At 43.2% G+C, this 26,011-nt stretch overlaps 1 protein-coding gene across 1 annotated transcript in view; it reads right to left on the reverse strand.

Moving 5' to 3' along the window:
• Window positions 1–24,664, reverse strand: part of LOC129584386 (uncharacterized) — a 39,591-nt gene extending 14,927 nt beyond the window's left edge. The window contains exon 1 of the mRNA XM_055476544.1: window positions 24,376–24,664. Coding sequence (XP_055332519.1) covers window positions 24,376–24,505 — 130 coding nt within the window. The 5' untranslated portion in view covers window positions 24,506–24,664. The remainder of the gene's footprint in view (window positions 1–24,375) is intronic.
• Window positions 24,665–26,011: the final 1,347 nt, after the last annotated feature.

Raw genomic sequence — 26,011 nt, forward strand, 5'->3', positions numbered from 1 at the left:
CTGTACCCGGAACAGCGCAACAAAGCTCACAAAGCCACGCTGTACAGGTTTTACTGCGTTGAAACGTTACAGCCAGATTGCCAAACCGACCTGATTGCCAGTTCAAACATATTGCCACCCCTTGGTGGCTGGCTGTGCTGCCCAGGCCCGGGCAACGGCTAACGAGCTCTGTTACCTCTGGCTCGGGTACATCGAGCTCATTTACCCCATCCTAGTACGAAAACGAATTTTTGAGAATGTTCAAGTTAACAGCAGTGGCACTGCTCGCGTGGGCTAGAGTTCTATCGGTGATGGGCAGCTGCTAGAGTCTACGGGTGCGTCTGCTGGAAAGACCTGCACGAGATGTTTGGTATTCATATAATTATTTATACACACTGCGCAGTATTGAAGTGCAGTAGGATTATTGTTCGTAATGGTCCTATCCTCATTGTCTCGCGTGTCATGAGCGCCTACTAATCCAATTTTCCTGCTTCAAAATGTTCTAGAATCCTCTCAGGGTGGTGGGTGTTGTGAGATTAGTGACCTTTTGCTGTCTTAAGAATCTTAAGCCAGTGGTCACTTAAAGGCTTGTTACCATGGATGCCATTGGGCTAACATGGGCTGGTTTGGTACCACGGGCATAATATACCGCCTCGTACTGTTATATATACAAAGCTACTTCGCCGTTTTCTTTATCCAACATCTCCTCCTATATCGTTCGACGGTAATTTTCGCACGATAGCTTGATAAACGCCTAAGATCATGTAGTTTGTCTCAACGCCTTTCGTTTTTCGATCTTTTCGTTGTCCGAATTACGAAAGAGGAACAAAACGAATTTCGCTGATTGCCTGATCATTAGAAATTAACATAGGATTGGCAGAGATGCGGAAGTTATCGAACCAAAACCGCTGACTAATAACACAGAAGTAGTAAAATACTTTATGTGCCATATGTACCAGTATGCGCATAATACCGCGCGGCTGAATTGTAAATACTTTGGAAATGTAAAAAATGCGGAAAGGCGTAATTAAACAGGGAACTTCTGGTCCAACTTCGAAGCAAAATTTTGTACAATGCTTAAAACAATCATGTAGTTTTGTACAATGCTTAAAACAATCATGTAGTTTGTCTCATAGGGTTCGTTTTTCAGTTTTTTTCCTCTCCGCGTTACGATACGGGTTCGAAATGTAAAAAATGCGAAAAGCGTAATTTAACAGGGAACTTCAAAATTTTGTAAGCAAAATTTTGTACAATGCTTAAAACAATCATGTAATTTGTCTCATAGGGTTCGTTTTTCAGTTTTTTTCCTCTCCGCGTTACGATACGGGTTCGAAATGTAAAAAATGCGAAAAGCGTAATTTAACAGGGAACTTCTTATACAACTTCGAAGCAAAATTTTGTACAATGCTTAAAACAATCATGTAGTTTGTCTCAAAGGGTTCGTTTTTCAATTTTTTTCCTCTCCGCGTTACGATACGGGTTCAAAACGAATTTTTGATTTCATTGGCGGAAAAATAAAAAAAAGGATAACTGTACCTTAACGGGCAAGGTACATACAAAAACTATCATAAGTAAGTATTATTAAAAAGAAGGGAATTTGATAAGCACAATAAATTTCCCTGTAATCCGCAAATTCCCGACTGGAAGATAATTTCCGATGGTGTTTTTGCCGGTGAGACAGTGGGGAAGGGATTTTCGCCGGTCAGATAGAAGTACACGGATTTTCGCCGGCCAGATAGATCATAGAAGTACAGGGATTTTCGCCGGTGAGATAGAAGTACAGGAATTTTAGCCGGTCAGATAGAGATACAGAGATTTTCGTTTGAATAAGAAACAGTTTGATAGAGTACGAGCCTCCTTCTTTATGTGGAGTACTGTACAGTAAGTGAATTATGCAAGGGCATGGCCGCATAAGTAATAAAAACCGCGCTGTCTTTGCAGATCTGGGAGTAAACATCGTAAACATCCACATAACCAGTTAAGCCCCATATTAGAAAAGACGGAAAACAGTTTTCTATACAAAATGCAGTTCATTTTTGCTGATAATGTAACCGTTTCTTCAAAAATCACAAAATGCCATCAAAAGTTCATTATCTGAATGGATACTGCTGATGCACATCGGAAACGCCTTCTACGATATGTTAACAATATCACCCTTCTAATTCTCGTTTTCCTATATTCTTAATTTAACAATCTTCGTTCTAACACAGCTGCAAAGTAATGGCAATACAAAGTAACTGTTAACAGGAGTAAGCCAATATTCATATGCAAGTCAGGCGTAGGCTTGGTGTTCGAAAATGCAGAAGAAACCTGTGTCGACAAAACGGACTGGGGACGCTTTAGTCATTCGGAAATTTTGGATGGTTACACTTACACAAGCTGTTTAGCTAACAATAACAATGAATTCGGTTGGGGTGGTTAAGCTTGCCAGTTGAGATCTGTATAGCGCGCGCTAAAAATGATTAAACTGGCATACTTCGATTTTTCTCGCATTCAGACCGCTTTAAGTTTAGTTTCACGTTGCGACCACCGGTCTGCATTCCCCATTAAAAGCTTCTATGTCATTGATATTTTTTTCAGCCCTTTTTTCGCACATTTGTTGACAATTATACGTATCAGTCACAATACCCTTTAAATCGGTACGTTTTTTATCGTGTAAGACAAAAATCTGTCCGTTCCTCGCCAAATTTTTTAGGTTTGCGGATATGTTTTGTACTGGTACAAAAATGTTCCTTTTAAACGAAAAATATGAGTTTTGTTAATTGACTCGGTACCATTAATAATTAATTACCACGAATATAATAAGTTTACGAATTTGGTTTTGGTCGTTGATGCGAATATATGACTTACAAGGAACAGCCTCGGCTTCGCCTCCGCGTTTCTTGTGGTCTACTTTATTTGAATTCAAACGATTATTTATTAGTACTCGTATAACATCTACAGTACTTATATTTTGTCGAAACGTAATCGGTACACGCAATAGGGTAAATACACGAAATTTACATGAAAATCAGTTCATCATTCTCTGAACCTTGTGAGCATTCCCTCTGGCTGTACAGATAATTTTTTCGATATTACCTACCCGGAAAGGAGCTCGAAATCTCCCTGTCTATTAGATATAAAATTCGAAACAGTGAAAGTGCTCTGGATCACTAGTTCGCTGACTCACTGCCTCTTTTCATGGAATGAAGCGTGCCTGGTAGTGTCTCGTATATCCGGTCAGTTGTGGTGGCTCGATCACTTGCTTATCTAACCGGTTCTTTGCACTGGACAGTACTGGTAGTTCAGTGGCCTTCTCACCTAACGGGCTCCGGGCACTGGGCAGTAGTGGTAGCTCGGTCACTCGTACACATAACGGGCTCTGTGCGCCGGAAAGTAGCGTGGCACGCTCACCCGCTCACCTAACGGACCCTGTTTGCCGGGTAGTAGTGGTACCTCGGTCACCTTCTCAAGTAACGGGCTCAGTGCACTGGAAAGTAGTGGTAGATCGTTCACTCGTTTCATTTAGAGTCAGTTGCCTGACCGCTGCCCCTGCTCGGTGCCAGTAGAATCAAGATGCACTTTTTTGCTCTGCTGCTTCGTTTAACCAGTACGGAAGTCTCTTGGAATAATTCCTATTATTTCTTCAAACCTGTTTTAGTTGGTTTACGTGGCAACAATGTTAGCTTGATTAGGATAGTAACTGGTAACAATTACAGAGTACATTTAATAATTTCGCTCCATTTGCTGCTAACGATTTGAAACAGTTCCTGATTCGGCGTTCGAAGCGGGAGCTGTTTAGAAAGAAATGAATACCAAAGTGATTAATATACTGTATATACTATACTATCTGGTCGGGTTTTCGACTACGGGCTTTCAGAATATAATGTTGGTTGTAAGGGCGGGACGCTCCGCCCTCCTGAGTAGCTATTCGCTGTTTTTGGGGATTTCCACCCCGCACATTGCTGCGCTGTTTTGACGGATCTGCAGTACAGTTGCACTGGCTGCAGGATCCTTCCTTGTTAGTCTGGTGTTGCTGCGCCACGGTGCGCATTAGATTCGGCAATAAAGCCTCATCCGGGTTCACCGCTGTTCGCTGTCGAGGATACGCGTGGCGCCCATACGGCCCCGCGTTATATGGTTTTGGTCGGTCTTCTCTGGTTTGGTGGCCCTGGTGTATCTTATTCGTGGCAGTATAGATCTGAATCTGGATACATGATTTTGGGCGTTTACTAATATTCTTTGCTAATTTGCGAAATACTATTTTTTTAGGTAATCTGACATGCATGTGTGCTTCTTAGTCTACGTGAAACAGTACTGCTAGAAAATTAAGAATTTTGTTAATTATTAGAGTAAATGAACTTTCAGGTTTTGGTGCGATTACCATGCCTCAGACACGTGCAGAAATTTTAAATCGACAAAAATGGCCATGTTGGTCGCGTCTGGCATATTATATTTAGTCAAGTGCTAGCTCGGCCACTCGTAGTGCTAGCTCGGTCACTCGTACACATACAATGCGAGCAAGAAAGGAGGCTACGGGTTTAGGGTGTGCGTTTAGCGAAGACAGCGAAAACCGGTTTGTGCAGCTCGTACGCGCACAGACAGCCACACTCACCCACTCGCATACACATGTGCCGCTCGATCGATACAGCAAGGCAGCATTCAGCTTGCGCTTTTTGGCAGCACTGGAATCCGCTGTCTTCGGTCTGTTTGTAGTCACAACAGAGAGGCTGCATTGATCAACCAGCCTCAGCGGGCAAAAGGCTGCTCGCTGGCTTTTTAACATAGACCGTAGCGTCCTCATTTAGTCAGATTGTAACGGGCTCTGTGCGCCGAAAGCAATGCAATTAGCTATTAACGGACTGACGGTGCAGTCCGCAAAACTAAAGCAATCCAGATTCGCAAAGCCTCAAAGAAGTGCGTATTTGGCTTGTTATCAAGGATCTAGATCTATAATATACCCGTAATTACAAAAAAATCCGAGATCTGCAAAATCAAAGCATAAAGAAAAAATCTGTTAACGCCATTAGATTCAGTATGTTCAGAAACTGTGTCACATGCATTTATTTTGTAAAAAAATAATATTAACCCGTGCCACCGATGCCGGTTCCGGCAAAACTGGCTCCAGTAAAACTTTCCAGGTAACCTTGAAAATACCAGCAATTCCAGTTGCTTAGAACATTTCAATTAGGTATACTACGAGTATAATAAATATATGTAAGTATACAATTGTGTTGGCAGACATGGAGAATTTTGATACCCGTGCTTTCGAGTTTTTAAAAGGAAAAATTTCTTCCGTGAAGAGGCTTTCATATGCCGCAAGAAACCAAAAAAAGCATACGATAGACAGAACAGAAACATTCAAAGATTGCTGCAAATAGCCGTGCAGATCGGTCTCTAGAATGGCTCAGGTACAGTACAAAAATCGGAAACAGCTTTTCTACCCGAGATATTACTGTGAAATAGTGCAGTAGACTTAATGAATATATGTAATTTTTAATTTGAAAATGGAATGGGAAAGCTCGAAATTTTTTTTCTAGGACATCTTTCAAAAAACCCCATGTTTTAAATTACGAAAAAAAAAGCCGTTTTTAAATTGCTCGCATTTTGAATAATTAATTATAACTAACATCATGCCAATCAAGCACTGGACAGATCCAGAGCGCCTTACAGCTAGCAAACTAAAGGGCCATTTAGTTTTGCCATCGGGTATGTTTTCTGCCATCTAGATATTGCTGCTATACATAATAAAGAGTGGCCAGCAGGCTAACCACGAACGAGTTATTGAATGTTTCATATTCTGGCTAAGTAATCAGACTTACCATCAAAGCAGTGCATGAAACATTATAACTAAATTAATTCTAAAATAAGTCAGCACCAGCTAAAATAACTGCTGAGTGCAGAAAATAACGCGTGCAAAACTGGTGAGTGGCAATTAACGCGAGGTTTCCAACGATTCGGTCACTTTGCGGCAACTCGTATGACGCGATCAAGACACGCTTTTGAGTTGTGTGAATGTAAAATTGTATCAGAAAAATGATTATACTACACTACTACGTTGGCAAAAAATTATTTTACTTTCACTCCTTCAACTACAAGGTTTTAAAGTCAAAAATTTTAGGCTTAAATTCACTAAGCACTGTTTGGTAAAAAAAATAATCTGGAAACGCTATCTTGTGCAGAAACACTGTAAAAGCTTATTGCACACAGGAAATTTGAATATCGTTTCATTTAAAAATTTAAAATATTCAAAACTGACTTTGGGGCGTTGGGGCGGTACCGGCCCTGCAATTACCGCTGAAAACCTCGCCTTAAGTGATCGCCCATTAAAAAAGTTTTTAGAGAATTTTCGAAATCAGCCGACCAGTGGCGGCGTCCTATTATTTTGTCCACCATTCATTTTGTCCACCATTCATTTTGTCCACTAATCATTTTGTCCCCCGATCATTTCGTCAGCCATTCCTTTGGTCTACGCTTTTTAAATTTAATATTAAATGCAATATTACCATTTACCAAAATTGATTTAATATTAGTTACAATGAAACACACAATACGCATGGGCTGGGCGTAAGATGTAAGCAGCATAGATGCCTGCTGTATTAAGTGCATGAATCGATCGCTTGCTTTATACTGTTTGCTTATTTACTCGCTGAATTTCGAAACGCATAATATAACAGCTGCGGAGAACTAGGCATAGCAGCAGTAGTATTACATGCAAATTAGCGCACTCGATATTGTTGCAGGTTCTAGTGTTGTTTTACTCAGTAAAAGTAATTAGTAAACCTTACTTAGTAAGCCTTTTTTGTGTTTTACTAATTATGTAAAGCAAGTAGACTGCAAAAACAGAAAAGTAAATAGTAACTAAAAGTAAGAGAATCCGCGACGTGAAAAGTACATAGTAAGTAAAAGTAAGAGATGCAGAATGGAGAAAGTTTAATTAGTAAATTATTTAATTGCTATTTGTGCGCAACAAACATAACGCGGCCGGCAGTACCAAAACTCTGTTAAACTCGCTTTTTCAATATGATTTACGTATTCCAGTAGTACAGATTTTCTTCTCTAGCGCCAAATGTTCGTTGTAGCGCAGGCGCGGTCGACCGCTTGTTGCGCGAGTTTCGTGACTGCCATATGTACTTATGAAGTGCAGTCGCTTAATATTAAAATGTTGCTTATTTATTCGCTATCGTGGTACCGTCCAGTATTTTGTATGTCTGGAGCAAGCTGAAAGGGGAAAGTTAATCAACACCTATGGCCCATTTCGTACCACTTTATAAAATCGACCCGTTTTTTTGTTCATATTCCACGTAATCCTGTCAATCCTGTGTATCCCACACGTATTTTGCCGGAAACTCCCACGTGCTCATTAACATTGTATGCCGCGCCATCGTTTCTGCCGGCTTCCCCGTTAAACTGGACCCACGCGGCACCTCACTCACGAGCGAACGACGCCCAGACGGCTGCACAACGTATGCATGGCAGAGGGGTATGTGCTTGGCGTGGGATGTCACTTGTGTCGACACGGTTGCTGCTTCCCATATTAGGTCTACATCGTCGACTGCCGGATCGCCCGCGGTACAGGCAGAAGAAACAATTCAGTTTGTACTTGTACCTGATTGGGCGCTACATTTTCGCAGCCATTGCCTTTGAAACAATGGGCCCATGGGGACCGTCAGCTACCGCTATTATCAAGAAAATTGGGAAACGTCTACGTAATCAAAAAACAGACAGGCTCGCTCCCATGAATTTCTTCGACAGCGACTGTCCCTGGAGATTCAGCGGGGAAATGCGGCTTCGGTTTTTGGGAACAATGGACGGAGTTGAAAAGTTTACTGAGCTCTTTTTGTTGTGATAATAAATCTTCTTGCACCGTTTGGTTAACTTGTTAATGTTTTTTGATTTGCATGCTGCAGTCGTTTACAATTAAAGGCCGGTATCAGTACTGGGTTTTTTACTTAACGTTTCTAATCTCCAAAATTTAGTGGTGCTTTTATTAGAATTGTGTTAATCTTGACAACCGGAATTGTGATAGAAAGATAGACCACTGTTTTCCATTTTACTCTTTACGGATGTGACGCCGGCAGAAGCGTGAGCTGCCTATACCGGTCCAACAAGACACTCCACCAGTTTCCGGATTTTAGTCGTGTTTTGTTCTCCACCACGGACCCGGCAGAGAGCGAGAAACCGAACGGATCGAAACCCGACGGATCGATGCCCGTCACAACGTGAAGCGCTATCACGGACTCTAACTAGTGTCGTGGGAGGATCAGTCCACTGGGATGATAAGAAGCCGAGGTCTTTTGCAGGGGCTCGGGCCCAAAGGCATATTAGGGCAGTCACCCTCGCGTCCACCTCACTGTGGCTGCTTCATGCAGTAGTTCTGTTTCCGTTTGCTTTCGGCCAATCATCAGCGTTCTTCTCGCTCGTGTGGGACCCGCCCAGTTGCAGTTTGCTCACTTTCTGGCTTTACTTAATTTGCTCGCCGATTCATGATTTAACTTAATTTTGTTAGGCTTAACGGTTACTCTATAAAGTATATAATTATGATTAGATTTAAAGTACGTGACGGTACGTCACCAGAGCACACGCGACAAAAGACGCATATAACAAACAACGGCGCTTAGGCCCAGCTTTGATTATGCCATTCACGGTCTATGCAAAGCTGCATATAGGCTACCGATCACTTCTGCCGTTTTTATTTCTGTCACGTTAATTTCGGTCATCACTTCGGCCACAAAACATCTCGGCAAACGCTCCTTCGGCTTACGCTTAGCGTACGTCGAAGTGAGCGTCGGTGGAGATGCTTTGTGGCCTCCAATCTACGGGTCAATGACCGTCAATTTACGGGTTAATGATATTGCCTTAAACGAACATAAAAAAAAATCGACGGTATCTGCAACCCGCTTATACCACTTTCGTCCGGCGACCATGTTGCAAAAGTCTTTGTACCAAATTCCTTGGTAGATAAGAAACGTAAGGAGACACAGAAACATCATCCGGAAAACCTGAGCAACATTATAATATGAACACATCAAAAACATAACTGTAGCCGCCAGATGAAATGGCACCACTTTCAGATCCGGATGCTGCCTGCCTCCTGCCGGACAGAGCACACGTTATGTGAAACCGTATACCAGAACTCCAGTTTGAAGTGCTGAGTCGAACTTGAGTACTCGGGGACCTCGAACCAGGTCTCCGAGGTCGCCAACGAGAATTTTATCATAATTCATAGTTACGCTGTTGATATGGCATTTCACTGGGTGAAACTACATTCACTATTTTTGGCTGGAGCATACATGGTAACAGTTTTTAGGAGTGTGTGTCAAATTTGCAATTCTGGTTACTATATAGCAACTTCACCTCACGATGTGGCTTTGCGTGTTACATCTTTAGGCGTGACCACACACTTTCGAAAGTTGAGCACTCGTACTATGGCCAGGTTCGCTTCGAATGTAAGGCGCATTACGCTCTTTTATCTATCATAAACATAAGAAAACATACGGACACAATAGGACTTAAGAAAACAAAACATAAGATGATAATTATTTAAATTTGGCATGCTCAGTAGTTTGAGTTTGGACTATTTCCTTGATGATCCTTTAAATTCTTCAAAACAGAAATGCATGTCAGTTTTTTGCAGAAATGTGTTTCAAATCACTAATATCCTGATTCGCTGTCCACTAAAGACTCGTAATTCCGCTAAGTACCGAAACTGGAAATAGGGAGTGGTGCAATCAGAATCCCTGGAAACTTGGTATCGCTATTAGAGCATGACGTAGGCGTGGAGAACTCGTCGAGAAAAGGCGTCATAAAATTGGCTTAGGCTCCTTCCGGGTACTGAACAAATTGAGCGGCTGGGTTCGTTTTTTTCGAACCTGGCAAACTGTACACGCGCGTACACAACTGCTGCTAACATTAATCAAAGATTGAGAATTGGCTTTGAGACTCTCGACTGTGCTGCTCAGCTTTTTTTATCAGTCTAGCAGTTTCATAAACCGTAATGATCGCTGCTTTCCTTCATTGGAAAATCTGGCAAGATTGTATGGAAACAGCTTTTATGTCGGTTCGGGAACATGGCAGCATACTTTTCGGCCAAATATCGCAAAGCTGGATTCGGTTATATCCGTTTTCCTCCCATCGAGAGAAAAGGGATCAGATCGTTCCGGTGTTTGGCGTGGTTGCGGTTGGGACTGAGGTCGCTAGCGGTGAGTATTGTCTGTTCATGTTCGTACGTAGACTTCTGTCAGTCCCTCGAGCCTTCCGTTGGACTGACGATTTTGTCCGTAGTAAAAATTAGTTTCTTAAATTCGTTGTTCCGTTGTTGGAAAGCGTCATTATCTTTGGGCTTTTTTCGTGGGGAGTTAATCCACCGTTGTGTTGCATGCTCAAGCGCACTGATTCGTGGCATTCGGGTACCCAGGAAGAGCGCCATGGGTGTCTTGAAAGATTCGTCCCGTGACGGGGATACGGTGCCGCCGAGTTTGGTTGCACGTTCGTATCGAACAAATTTTCCGTAGGTGACGGCGTTTTTTGTTCACCCCATATCCCGACTTCGAATTTAGGTGGGTTTGGTATAAGTTTCGTCGGCGGTTTTTCCGTTTGTCCTGGCAAGTTTGTCGTATCCGGTGTTGCTGCATTAATTTGTTGTGACTGTCGTTTCCGGTTGGTGACGGTTCGTCTAGTTGTGACCTTATCAATCCGGCTGGGGAGGGGCCGCATGGTACCGGCGCCCTGTTTTGAAACCGAATGAGCGGTGATTGGGTCGTCTGGTCCGCTATTTTCTGGTTTTTGACCGTGGAAAATCCGTTTTTGACATCCGATTAGGACTCGTCTGTGGGGTCCAGGTGCGCGGTTTGGGTGTGAGCCGGGCAGCCCGTGTTGTGCGACTCCCGGTTCAGTGTATCGTCCGCTGGATTGGCTCACGGTTGATAACATCGGTCGCGTGAAATGTCTGTACCGGGTCCCGAATTCTGTTGCCCGGATCAGCAAGGGCGCCCGAGTGGGGTAATTTGCGTTTCACCTTTCTGTCAGTAGGGTCAGAGGCAGTCGGGACACCGTGTGGGTAATCCTGGCCGGCTTGAAACATCTCGGCTTCAGCCTGTGAGTGCATCGTGCCTTTCTCGGTCGGGTGAGGCGAACCGGCTGAGTCAGCTCAGGGCTCCGGGAATGTCTTTTCCCGGGCGTCTCGAAGCTGTCGGCCGTCAAAAAGTGTGATTCGACGGCTAAGATCTGCTGTTACGCTTCCCTTTTGCCGCTGAAACTTTGACTGCATCCGCTGAGGATGGTTCTGAGCCGCTGCCTGCTGCGTATTCGAGTGGGGTACGGTCCGGCCGCGTTGCGACGGGAGTAGGTCTTCGCCTACTACTTGCCGTAAATGTGCGGTTGCTACAGTGGTTTAGGAAGGAACGATTTAGGAACGATAACGCTGAATGGCTCAGCGTGTACGCGTACATATGAGTATAATCGCTGGGAGCGGAAAGCACAGTATGCGTACGTACAGAGAAGTGCAGAACGGCATGTAAGCGTACGGTGAACACACGATGAGCACAAAGCGGGCATGGCACACAGTCGTGAGTGCGCCTTACAACAGTAAAAATCTCGGTGGAGATTTTGGGAACTTTGGCTCGACGTTCCTTACGACGTTGGCTCGACGACTCAGTACGTGAAAATGTGTATGTATTGTAAAAATCTCGTTGGCGATTTAAGGTTCCCGGGTACGAGGTACCCTGGTACTTCAGTTCGACTTCGATAAAACACGGGCAAAAGTTTTCACAGGTAGCACTCGAACGGAAAACCATTGGGCGGTTTTGGCCATTCAGAACACTAAAGCTATTTTTGGAAAATCAGTACGATTGGGAAGCAGGGTTTTACGCACTGAGGTTCCTGCTTTAATTTATAAAAGAAAAGAGGCATGAGCTTTCACGTTTGCGGTAGATGATGGGTATGCTACGATGAAACATCTTTGGCTGAACAGAATGCCAGTATGCTATGCTGATTTTTGAGTAGTTGCTTACCAAGTCATATTGTCAAAGTCTTAGTAACGACCTCGCGAACCCAAGTTCGAGGCCCTCAAATACTTCAGTTCAACTCAGTACGTCAAACTGTGTATATAACGAGAAAATTACGGTGGCGACCTGGGGTACTCGGGTTCGAGGTCCCCGATTACTTCAGCACGTCAGACTGTGTATATTAATAAAACATCGGTGGCAACCTCGGGTACCCGGGTTCGAGGTCTCTAAGTACTTCATTTGAGATTCGAAAAAATTCCTCTCTTTTTTACCATATGGAAATTCCTCCCTCCCTCGCTTCAAAAATTCCTCCATCCTTTTGACCACGCAGAAATTCCTCCCTCTCAAAATTCCTCTCTCTTTTTGACCCTGGCCGTGCCATTTCATCTGGCGGCTACAACACCCCATTCAGAGTCGTTGCGAGCTTTTGGGAATCGTTAGTATCTCCCATGATCTTAGGATGTGCGTTAAGTGTACCCGAAACAGCCTCTGCATTTCCACGGACTACCACTGGACTAAACCGTTGTCTTAAAAAAGCCGTAGATCGCGGCTCTCCAGTGATTTCACGGATCTTTCGGCTGAAAAACGAATCAGCTCTGCGAAAGCATTCCGAAAGTCCCGAACGTCTCGACTGCCAGCGGGTAAAACAGGTATAATGTATCCCAAATTTTCGACGAATGAGTACTTCTCGCGCTTACTTGCTTCAGCCAACTGTGCTACGCTTCCCGCTTTCTTCAAGCTGACATGCACATGGGAAGCAGCCACAGTATCCCAGCATGTCGCATCCCACACCAGTGATTTACTATCGCGCACAGGGATCAAGGTCATGCCGTCTGGCCGCTTGTTATCACGTGCTGACAATCCGGACGGTTCGCTTTGGCAGGGATAGCTTGCAAGTTCCAGACCTCGCTTGATCTCGTTGTTTAGTTCTACATGTCGCGACCATCTGGCTTTTCTGCTTGCACAGTACAGACCGTGATGGCCGTTAGTTTCCACTCGGCTTTTACAATTTACGCACTCGTGATCGTAACTATGGGAAGACCAAATCGAAGTGCTACACCGATTCTGACTTCTTCATTACGCAGGAAAGTACGCAAAGTAGGTGATGGGAGAGCATTCAACCATGTGCCGGAGTCGCGTTGAAAAGCGGCTAACAGCACTGCTTTAACCGTTTCGCTCGTGGCAGCTGACGTCAGCGAGGATATGATGCCGTCTATCGCTGGTCGATATACTGTACATAACAACGTCCACGTCCACTGAAACGTCCTGCTGTCTTCAGCTGAAGGACCACACTTTGACAGTTCAGACCACAGCTCTATAACTGGATCCAGGAGCGCTATCGTCGCGGGCTGGTCAATTTCTGATACTAACGAAACTACCGAATGCGCCGATGCCAAAAAAGCAGGAAAAACTAGCCATTTGGTGGTCCGCAGTCCCAGTCCTCCAACCCTGACGGGCAGCGTCATTTGGCTCAACTGTAGATCATTCGCCCGTACGTTCAGAATGGGCTGCATGCCAGCACGTACATGCATCCATAGTGTCCATGAGCATCATATGTTCATAACATCTGGATGTACAGCCATAAAGCAGTTTTTGGATCAGCAGGCAGCTTTTTAGAAGGTACAGGCTAAAATTCGTAAGTAATTCTTTAAGGCGGCCAAGAAAATCTTCAGTTGGGCAATCTTGCTGTGCAGGAACGTGACACAGGAAGCTGACGTCAACGGAGCTCCTAGCAAAACAAAATCTTCCTCTTTGGTAACACGCATCTGGGGCCAAACGTTGAGGACCAACTGAAAGGCGTGCAGACGATCCGCAGAAAAACGTCCCACTCCATAAATTTAGCATTTGTCCAAATTCAGTTCCAGCCCCATACTAAAACCACCGCCGATTATCATGCAAATTGCCAAGGTGACTTTCTCAGCACTTCAAGCGAGCGAGACATCATTTAGAAAGCCAACTGAAACTTCACATGGCAAAGTTCCCAGGCTAAACCCGAATGGCCCGTTCGGGTCCCCTTGTTGCAACACCTGACTCTGACGACAGTTGGAACCCACCACAAGATAAATGAGAGAGACAGCGGTAACACTGCCAAAAATAGCGGTTGTTGGCAGGGAATTTGTCGCGTATAGCAGTTAGGAGAACATCCCTACGCAGTGTATTGAAAGCGTTACGGAAATCCAGCTTAACAATTACTCGTGCGTCAGTATGTTCAGCCCCCTTGTAACTCCTAACTGCATGTACTGCAGCTTCCGCTCCTCCTCGAATCACAAAGCCCACTTGGGAATGGCGGAACAATGCGGCAGCTTCGTCGGCGCATCGCTTGCTCACAATCTTCGACCACAGTCTGCGGAATGTGTCACCAACAGCAATCGCCCGCACGCTCCATCCTTTTTGCTTAATAGGACTAGATTGGCTCCGAAAATGTACGGCCTGATGTCTTCGGCACTTCCTTTCGTAACACCATAGTAGATAGATCCGCCATAGCTATACATAGCTCACTTTGAGTGTTACGGCCAAGGAGATCCTTTAAGTGTTGCGGGCGGAGGCCGAAAACTCCTCCTGCTGATCCAGGTGGGAAACTGAACATAGCTGACACCAGTTCAGCTGGAGAAACTGATGGTATCATCAGGTGGTGCTGGGAACTGACAATCATCTGGCGCGGGTGGATGCTTAACTCGTAGGACTGCAGTGTACGGACATTAATTTCGAGCTTGTTATCCGCAAGTATAGCTCTAATTGCACCTTTAAGACTGCCATCTTGCATTATAGATGTTACTTTAGCGCGCAGTCGCATCGGGTGTGACATCTTCGTTCATGGGGCGTTCACGACAAGGGGCAGCTTGGCGTTTATCTAAGGGAAGATCAGCGAGGTTTCTCCTGATCACTGCCGCAAGAGAGTCTTTGCGCATAGACTTTGTTGGGGAAGCGACAGGGCAGCAGGTGCGCACAACAGCAAGGCGGTCTAGCTGTCTAAGTTGTTGTGGCGAATGCAGTCACGGACCAGCTCAGTTTGCGTTCGAGCACACTGACATCGCACTGCTTTCGGAATTCTTTTGGGGAGACGGTAGCAATCCCTTCAAGGAAGGATTGCAGGGGATGCTTTTGGGGTTCCTGAGGTAGCGATAATGAGGCCAAATTAGACGGAGTACCCAAGGTTTGCTTGCGGGAGCATGCTCGCACGTGTAGCGCCAAACCTGCACCCTGCGTGAACAGACTTGGGCAGAGTGGGCATGGCTGATGACTGACCATGATAAACAAGAGCGTTAAAAGACGGAGAAGACCCACCTAGAGTGTCTTGACGAGGGCAGGATACTCCGGAGGATCAGTCTGCCGCGAGCAGCATCCCGTTCCGTGGCACTTTCCCGCTCCGTGGTACGGTGCCACGGTTGGAATCCCCAAAGCCACCCACGAAGGTCACAGAAAGTCACCCCAAAGCCACCCACGAAGTCTGTTAACGCGTCGGGAAATTTGACGCAATTAAACCAGTAGAAATTCCAACAGTTTTTTAAATTCCATAACAAATGGAAAGTTGAGGTCAATGAAGTTGTGGATGGTTGTGTGTAACGATACAAGCTAGTGCGTCTTTAAATTTTGGAGTACGGTTGAAATCGCAAGAAAAAGCGAGACAAATGTTTGTCGGCCTGAACAATTGGCCGAAGTGGGGCCATGCAACGCGGTTTTCTGATTACGCCAGGCCACTAGGATAATATGGTCGTCAAAAATCTGGACTTTTGTTATCATAAACCCGCCTTCGCTCAAAAGTGCAAAAGTCTGAACCCGTTAGCGTTTGATGTAAAAATTGTAGAATAGTAAAGGATGAGATGCAATCAACAGAAGTATTATTGAAATTAATTTTAATGTTTGTAAAGTTTGGGGGAAATTGAAAAGAACTTGGGGAACATTTAGGGAGAACTGAAATTTGAAGTTGTTTTTGAGAAGGTCTCTGACTCTCTGTTGAATTTAGGTACGTGAAAAATACTGAAAAACACTGAACGCGCGAAAAATACTGAATTTGAAGTTTGTCAGTTTTAAAAATAATAGAATCGATTCTATTTAAAAAATTTTACGGGCGACGCCAGATTTTAACCGACGTAAACTTGACGGACGTAACTTTCAAACCATATCCGGAAATGTGGTTGCGCAGAACAATTAAGTCACGTGCAGTGTGACGGAGATGTGAAAGTGTTTATCGTCGCAAAATCTCGTCTGTTTCGTGAGAAGATACGGTCTGAACCTCACCTGCTTTTCATCAAAGACTGATACTGTGGCACAATACTGCAACTTCCGTATGCAATGTGTATTGCGTTCATTAAGAATCAAGGGCGCCGGGCAGCGATGTTTACGTCATTTTCGCCTGCCGCCCAGAGTCGGGCTAGAAAATTAACAACATGGGTGACGAAGATCAATGTTAACGTTGTTATACGTGCACCCAGTCTGTTGAGTTTTTGCGTCAGGTTCCAGCGAACCGTGACAGCGTACCTATATGCGGTACGAGTATACGACGGATATCCGTCGTAGCATATAGGAAACTGTAGCTTCGGTTTTCGGTCAACGCATTCCTGTATAAACAAAGGAAAATTATGACCGTCTCCAGCCTAATTGGTCAGCTCATGCAACATGATGCAAGCCAGTTGTCTACTTGGCTTGGACCTGTTGTACAATACAGTTGTAGTCTGACGTATCTACAGATAGCAGTCAGTGGTGTGTGACGCTGGTTGTTTCGCCAGATTGACCATGTGCTTGCACTGACATCACTGATATCAAAATGTGTGTAGTGTCTGCAGAGTGTAGACTGTAGGATAAAGCTCATGCTCAAATTCAAGTAACAGATGTGCGAATTAATTGACTAAATAATTTTACTGCTTATTGAACATTAATAATGTTTTATTTAGGCAATAGCCAATTAACAGAACAACAAGCCTGCGCTGATAAATACTAATTAAGAATTTCGAATTTACGCATTGAAGAAACAACCAAAATCATTACTGTCACTTCCAACTTTCGATCGAGCGTTTAATGTACCCAGGACAGCGGCTGCATTTCCCCTAACAACAGCGAGACTAAAACGTTGTCTTAGGAAGGCAGTGGATCGAGATTCGCCGGTTAAATCGCGGATTTTTCTACCGACGAAGCGTATCATCTCAGCAAAGGCAGGCCCAAAAGTTCCAACATTAATAATGATTGGAACCTGACGCACTGCGGTTTTAGCGTGCCACGCAGTGTGTCATTAACCAAACGAAAAACAGCCAAAAACCATTCTGCTTAATATTCACGAAGTATTATACGTACTTAGCGATATTTCGATGATCTGCTAATATGACTGCGCCTTATAGCGCCGGTATCAAATTACCGTTGTTAACCTGTACGGCGGGCAGAGATGTTAACGATTGTAGACTGCAATTAACGCGAAGTGGCTAGCAACTCGGTCCTTTTGCGAAAACGGTCATACCGCCAGCGCGTTACACTTTTAGACAACACTGTAGCATATGCCACATAAAGAAGTGATTTTTGTACTTTAAAATGGGATCAATAATAGTAAAGCATGTGTTGTTGCCGATAAATTAGCTTTTAAAGTGAAAAATTTGAAGTCGATTTTTACAGAGTACAGATTCGAAAAAAATATTCTGAAACGGCCATTTTATAGATCGAAGTATTAGAAGCTTATTATACGGACAGAATTTTGATTGATAAAAAACAGGAAAAGAAAAAAAATCAGGGGTGCCAAGGAAGTGCTTGGGGCACTCTGCCCCTGGATATTTCTGACCATATCTGCCGAACGAAGCCCTAAATAGAAATTCTGTCCGTATAATAAGCTTAGACTGCGGTACTGCATTTATTGCGATTTTATTTGTAATTTTTGGTAACTAAATGTATTTACAGCGCCTTTTCAAAGTTTTTTTACGTTTTGTTCACTGTTAGCTTGCAAAAGTACACCTCTTTCTTGGCTTCGGTGGCGGTACGGAGAAGTGTTGGCTGCCGCACCGGCGCACACAAGCACTTGCACATGTGGAGCAACGCAGAACAGGCAGGCAGCCATAGAATTGCACTTGCAGCCACAGACGCTAAAACGAAAGACTGCAATAAGACAGCAGATCTGCGCTTATGGAGTCTTTTGTTTCTGTTTCTTGTCAACAAGCTCAACAAAACTGGATGAGGCAGTGGTAGATTGACTAGATTCTGATCGCACCTTACTGCGATTATTTCAAGGCAAACCATTGATGTCGGTAGTGATTGAAGAAATATTATGCCATCACTCACAATAAGTGCGGCGCGAGCAGTTATTTTTCTGTTCACCTAACGTGCCCTCCTTTACCAGATGTACAACTTCACTTTTTTACTTGCTAACGAAAAGGATATCATCATTACTAGTGGTGGTTGTTAACCACATCATTGCACCGAGCGCGAGCGTCGGTCCGCTGTGAAACTATGAATCGACATGGCGCACCGCGAATCCAGTTCTGATGGCGCTCTTCGGGGATGGTGTAACCAGCCGCTGGTTACCAGCGTATATGTAATATAAGCTCGTTGGTACAAGTTTTGCGCTGGCATGTTCCAGTTTATTGTTAAGATCCCGTGATCTACTGTCAATCTGGGAAACTACACTCAGTAAAACACTACAGAACACTACATTTGAAAACATTCAAAAAAGATTTCGCTGTGGATAAAAACAAATGGTTTTATCGAAATTCTGACCAGAAAATTTTGTGCTGAAGTATTAACGACACCAAGTATTATTGCGCGCTTCCAGTACCATTAGAAAACGATGTTAATGACATCCTTCAAACAGCGCGTACGCTATGAAACACCACTGCCAATGGAAATGAAAATTTGTGGAATTGGAAAAGCGTGACTGACACTTTTCGTGGGCGACAGACAAACTCTGCTACGGGAAGCGTATACTCTGCTATGGAATGCTATGAATGCGTGCATCGCTTGACGAAGGCTTAGAGTAGCACCTCGCGCTTCGCGCTCGGTGCAGACAATGATTGCATTATGTAGTAAAAAACACGCTCTATAATATGAGCTATGGTGATTTTTGGGAATTATTTTTAAAATTCGCTAGCCACTTCGCGTTAAGATGTCTATATTATAATTACTTGCCCAAATACATGATAATCCTTTTATGTCGTCAACGATAACGCTTAATAAAACAGTACAGTAGAATAGCTGGATTAAGTAAACCATCCTACACTGGCGTGGAAACCACAGTCTTACGCATCAGCTATCAAGATGGCGCCGAAGGTTGTGCGTGGCACGCGGACTGAAACGAGTGACAGACCCTCGAGGGAACTGACAGAAACGCTACAAGCGAAGTTAGCGAACCACCAGAGACATGCGGACTTTTGTGTGAGAGGTATCCCACGGGTCGAGGATTCGAAGTTTGACAGTGTTAACGACTATAATGCATTCACTGCCAAACAGCTGGAACATGAAGGAATTCTCACAAGATTTGTAAGTGTATACGTTCCTGCTCGTGGTGATCGACGATCTTCCACGTTTGCCCGCATTGGTACGTTTAAGACATAGCGAAAAAGGTTTTGGAACTTGAGATTTGGCCGACAAATGTGTTTGTAAGGGAGTGGGTGTACTGACCAGGGCACATTTTCCGGGAGTAAATTCAAAAAGATCTCATCTCTTGTAAAAAGATAATATGCTACCGTAGTATGTTTAAAATATTATTCCATCTGCCATGGTCAATGGGCGTGGCCAAAACAGAATTTAACAAAAAATTCTACACTGTGCTGTAGCGGCGGGTGTAGCCTGTGGCAGTGCACCTACCGCTTCGTACGTTATTACGTTATCGAACAATTTGTACAAGGCCAGATTAACTTACCAACTCGTTGAAAACTTTTATCATTCTGTTGACTTCAAAATGTTTATTCAGAAGTTTATTCAAAACGTTTATCTGTGAACATCAAGAAGATGATCCACAATATCCACACATAGTTATATAGCACTCTACGGCTTTGGATTTAAGTTATTAACAACTTTATGAAGTGCGCTGTGATCATTATTCACCGTTTCAGGTGATGTTACAGTTTACGCTTACTTTTTCAGTAGAAAAGGATTTGCACTGCTCTACATTTGTTTGCACTGCACTGCTCTATATATATAATTCCCCTATATATGTTTGACATCATAATGCGGTTTTACTGATTGTTATAACTTTATTGTAATACTACGACAGTTACTATCAAAATTCTGCGTCGCATTTGTGAACATGGTTGCCGGGCTAAAGTGCTCACACATGCAGGTAAGATCCGTACAGTAAATCGGATTATTTTAGCCCACATTTGCCACTCGTGAACAGTGCCGGTGCCGGTCAGGAATATGGTTAGGTATATGCTTGCTTTCATATTTTGTAATATTGGTCTTATTTCTGATATTTATTTCTAATATTTTGATAACTGATATTTTTTGATACTTCCAAACATTGGGCCTACTTTGCCATTTTTACATCCTATTTATTTTTTGCGCGCGGATGCCGGGCAGGGATGCTTACGTTGTAAAACTGTGCGGTAACCGGATACCGCAAGGCGCTAACATCAACCGCTCTCGTATGCAGATCAGAAGCGCTGCTACTCTCCATGGCTGCATGCATGGGGCTCGCATTACTGCATTACGATCGTGAACATGGGTGCCGGGTGGGGATATTCACGTTTGTGGGCACGCGTGCCGCTTAATGGCCTGCCTAATGAATATGAAATTAAGTCGTTTATTTGTATTCTAATTAGTCTTTAAAATTAGAATTAGAATTCCGCTCGTCGGCTTGTAACATTTATGAGCCAAAAACCATAATGTGACTCATAAGTCATAAATAGGAACAGCAGCTGTTAAAAAGTTGCGGAACAGACACCCAGCGCTTTATTATAATTATACCCAATAAAATATAAGAATTTTTTAAACACTTTTTTATACAGGCACAATATCCCGAAAATTCGCTAAGAGTAACGGCCATGGGTAAAAATTAGGTTTAAGAAGCAGCATAGACATTTAAGAACTCAAAAGGCGGCCGAATAAAAAATCTCGTCTACATTAGTCGTCGCAGGTTTACAAAAATTTACTTGTAAATATTTTCATTGATTATTAATGAATGGTCATATCCAGACAGTAAACTCTTTCCGGTCTCCATCTAGTACTCGTACCTAGGGCGTGACCTCTTGGGCTTCGGTAAGTACGTACATGAAAACGAAATGTGTCTTTATGTTTTCTTATGTTTTACGAAAGAATAAGTTAAGCTGTAGCTGCTGTTGTATACAATCGTTATGTTTGACGCCGATATGCCGCGACACTAAATAATTGTATATTGTGGACTTCTGGCCATTATGGATGTAGAGAGCATTCGTGAATCGTGAAGGATTGAACGCTGCTGTCGCTGCAGCACGGCAGGGTGTCATAAAGCACCATGAACGGTTTACAATTTCTAGTAATGCGTTGTATTAGTAGGTTTTTAGAGTAGTTCATAATTATATTATCGTTTTCAAAATACTGGGGTTGTTAACAACTTCATCTTCCAGTAAAATTTAGTTTTGTAATAAATTCAGGTCCTTAGTTCCTCTGCAAGTACAATACTGTACTGAAGTTCTGCACTTGATAAGTCTTCAGTCTTTAAGGATTCACCCATTTCTGTCGATTTCCATAAACTTTTGTTTACTAAGTGTTCCGGCCTTTTCGGCTTTTAGCCAAGTGCCTCAGTCGTGGTATCACTTTTTTTGATACCTTATGTCCGCTTAGCATATGTCTCGAAAGTTAGATTAGATGAAAACTGCAAAAATGTATAGGCATTGCAGTCTGTCTTTTACGCCCAACGAAACAAATTCCAAAAGTACAAAACAAAGAGAGCGACTTATTGATTCCATCCCATGGAACTCAACCTGCAGGTCAATAATTTTATAATCTTCACGGCTTTTGAACAACACTGATTTGGAATAAGTTCATGTACTCACTTGTAGCTTGACTTATAACTGCCTACAGACAGCAGGAATTGCCGCTTCAAATGTCACACATGGGTCATGACCACTTTAGCGAAAACAAACTATCGTCAAACACCAGTACAACCCACGCGAGGTTTGGGTACGAGACATGCCTCGCCTGGAAAATTCAGTGTTTGCTAATGTGAAGGAATATAACGAGTTTATCGCCAGCGAATAAACAGTGAAGGGATTCCAACCCGATTTGTAAGTGCGTTCATTTTTCCTCGAGGAGACAAGCGTACCATTTACGTTTGCGCGAATTGGCATATTCAAGGACGACGCTGACAAAATTCTGCAACCTGAAATTTTGCCTTGCAAAGTTTGTGTCCGAGAATGGGTGGACTGATTTTTGGTCTCTTTTTTTCATGTTTACATTGTGTATATACAGGTAGAAGTATGAAGTACTTGTATACTTGTACTTATGTGTGGACTTGTTATGAATGCGATACCTCGAAGATTTTTCGATGCGATACCTCATAGTCTTTACTGTGGCAGCTGATCTTGATTGTTAGTCTGCAACCACGTGCAGGTTTCACCTGATCGTTGTAGCTCATTAAACGAACAAACAAGTATGCAAAGTGGTCTTACATTAGGACTGACCATTTACACTAAGCCACCGCCAAAGTCTTCTGTTTTTTACACAGGAATTTTTTAACAGAGAACAAAAGCTTACCAGCTGCTATAAGCGCCGGCTGATTTCAGTTGTATTCATACGCCTAACTTAATTTACGGTTTCACTGGCTTTGAATGATGGAATCATGGAATCGGAAGCAGAAACTTGTCAGATGTATACAGACACAGACCCCTTCCTAGCTTTTGTTTTGTTATTGTGCACCGTTTGTGCTCTCTTACTATTGCCACCGCTGAAGGGGTTCGATCGACTTCCGACTTGCAACTAATACACGTTTCGCCGTCTCAGTAATCCTTCTAAGGTCGGGGTCACCTCAAGTACGGCTCGCGCATAATTTTCTGCTAAATCATATCGAATATCTTTTGGGTCACGCAATGGTTTTGAAAAAACTCGGGAAAAGACATCGGTTGGTAAATTTTTGAAGGGTTACCAGTTAGCATCTAAAATAACCGCTACCTCATAACCTTGATCACGGCTTGGCTGTTTACTGACATACAGGAGATTCCGGATTTGATATTGTTAGATTTGCAATAAAACAGTATGGTAGAAAAGGACAAGAAGAAAAACAAAACGACTTATAGAAACATTCATAATTTCGCAAAACTGCTCAAGTTTACGATTACCTACATGGGCAAGGACGAGCGGCGTCCTTTTATTTTGTCCACCATTCATTTTGTCCACCATTCATTTGGTCTACGCTTTTTAAATTTATAATAAATACAATATTACCATTTACCAAAATTGATTTAATATTAGTTATAAAAAAACAAACAATACACACGGTCTGGGCGTAAGATGTAAGCAGCATAGATGCGTGCTGTATTATGTGCATAAATCGATCGCTTGCTTACCGTTTGCTTGTTTACCCGCTGAATTTCATTTCGAAACGCATAATATTATAACAGCTGCGCAGAACTAGGCATAGCAGCAGTATTACTTGCAAATTATCGCACTCGCTATTGTCGCAGAATTTTGCAACAAAAGATTGCAATATCTGCCATATAAACTGAAATCATAGTTTTGAATGTGATTATGTGTGTAAAAGCCTGTCGACAATTTGAGCACGTAAAGGAACAGGTAGAGAGATATTGGCGCGGAGTTAGCTCTTGAATTGTGACCACTGCATTACGCATATCGCGATGCGTAACTGCGTTCCGCAGTTAGATTGTCCCTTACTGCACCGACCGTTTTCTAGCCACATTCGCCAGGCAGTTACAATTATTCCCATTAAATTATCTGGTGCGTCCCAAGCCACCAGCCAGCCAAATGCATGTTACGCGTTTAAACAGTGTGGCGTGGCGCGCCGTAGTACGGATTTACGCGCAATCCGTAAATTTATAATGTTCGCTGTTCTTACGAGTGCTCAATTTGTCGGCAGGCTTGTACACGTTCTCATAGTACGTAATACTTATCGGATTACTTTACGAGTTTATTACATTCGTACTAGCTTTGTTTTATAAAAAATAAAAATACCGTACTTTCGAATTGTATCGTGAACTCGGTGTACGGTGGACAAAATGAATGGTGGACAAAATGAACGGTGGACAAAATGAATGGTGGACAAAATGAACGGTGGACAAAATGAATAGACACGGGACGGGCGTGGACGGGACATAAGCGTTTTATTTAAGTTTGCTCAGCGACATAACAATCAGTCATTCCACTACGGCCAGTATAGCACCATCAAGAATTAAAAAAAACAACCAAAATCACTATTATCAACAACTTTATTTCCCGGTAAAGCTCCTAAAACCGCGGCCCCATTGGCTTTAAGGACTGTGAACATGACAATTATACCAGCACTTACTGAATTCACGACTAAATCCTTTTTGCACCGGACATGTGCTGGCATTATTCCGGAATGATATAAGCAAACAAAGCAGCGGGAACAGTATATGCATTGTGAATAAAGGAAGAGGCCAGATCGATAAAATCATTCTAGACTTGTAAGTAGACTGCTTACTCTAGTGAATAAATGTACGTATGAGTTATTTTGTGCGCCGAAGTCAGGCTAACCAAACTTTGCGGTAAACTGCTTGATTAAAAGGTCAACAGAGGCGTCTCCTTAGCAACGACAAAATTTCATGATTTTACAGATTTACCACAATTTAATGCTCGTAGTTGATTGCAAGTCGACCAAGAGTTGGCGTTAACAGCAAACAGGTACACCGTGCTAACGAACATGATATTTTTTGTAAGTGTGCTTGTTATCAGAAGTATCAGACATTTGATTGTATCAGAAGACCAGCTGTTGGATTTTTTTGCAAGCTACAAAAAATTACCACATGAAAGATTACAAAGGCTTTAGTAGACAGTTTTGGCCGTTTTTCATAACAGAGATCATGCGATAGCTTTATCGGATCAAAGTTCAAACAATCATTATTGTTAACTTTTCCCTAGTTCAGATCCTGTTTGAAAAACTTTGAACTAAGAACCAACTATGCAGTATACGCTATTATGCACATTTGAGAAGAAGACACACAACTGTAGCAAAAAATAATATAGACCATGAACATAATTATATACGGCGTTAGGAAATGGGGCCTGCAATAGTGCATTTAATGTAAATAATCCATCTGCCTGACATGTTAAATAGCTTGTGACGATTCACGCCACCGCACTTGCTTTCTCTTTTCAATATAACACGGCTGTGTCGTGAGTGCCTTGACCGAACCATTCGTCGCATAAATCTCGTCGTGTTGTATGTATGTAGTTTGATCACTGATGTAGCGATTACTGGTCAGTGGGGTGTGACGGCGGCGGCAGTGACGCTGACTTGTTTTGCTAGAATGGCGGTGTGTGACATCACTGACATGTAGGAAAAATGTGTATGGACTGTAGACCATTAACTCTAGCAAATTTTTGAAAGAACGGGAAGATTTGAGAATCAGTCTTTGCAAAGGTAACGTTTAATTGGGCAATGGGCTGAGTTAGAGTACTTATAATATAGCCTGACAAGGGGTGTGTACATGAGAAAGTGTCTCTTTGCGTTGGCGTTGGCGTCTTGTTATGCTGTGTGCAGACAAGTTTTAAAAAATTTTATCCGCAGTGTTTCAAGTCTTTCGCCACCGATTTGTGTAATATTTGGCGGCATGGAAAAAAAGGTGCGACAGTTTGCAGTTACGAAAAAAACGGTAGCACGTCTGTAACCGACCAAAACGTCCGGACGACCAAGACGTCCGGCGGACGTTTTAGTCGTTAAACCGACCAAACCGTCCGGGGGCCAAAAAAACGTCCGCCGTAAATTTTGCCCACTCGAAAAGTTTTGCATTCTCGATGTAACCTGAAGTTCCTGAGAGCGTCTCATCCCGGACACTTTGGTCGGAGCACTATTTGGAGCCGGACACTTTGGTCGGAGCACTATTTCAGCCCGGGCACTTTGGTCGGAGCATTATTTGGACCCGGACACTTTGGTCGGAGCACTATTTCAGCCCGGGCACTTT

The sequence above is a fragment of the Paramacrobiotus metropolitanus genome, unplaced genomic scaffold (assembly GCF_019649055.1).
Source record: "Paramacrobiotus metropolitanus isolate TYO unplaced genomic scaffold, Prichtersi_v1.0 Parri_scaffold0000013, whole genome shotgun sequence".
Taxonomy (NCBI): Eukaryota; Metazoa; Tardigrada; class Eutardigrada; order Parachela; family Macrobiotidae; genus Paramacrobiotus; species Paramacrobiotus metropolitanus.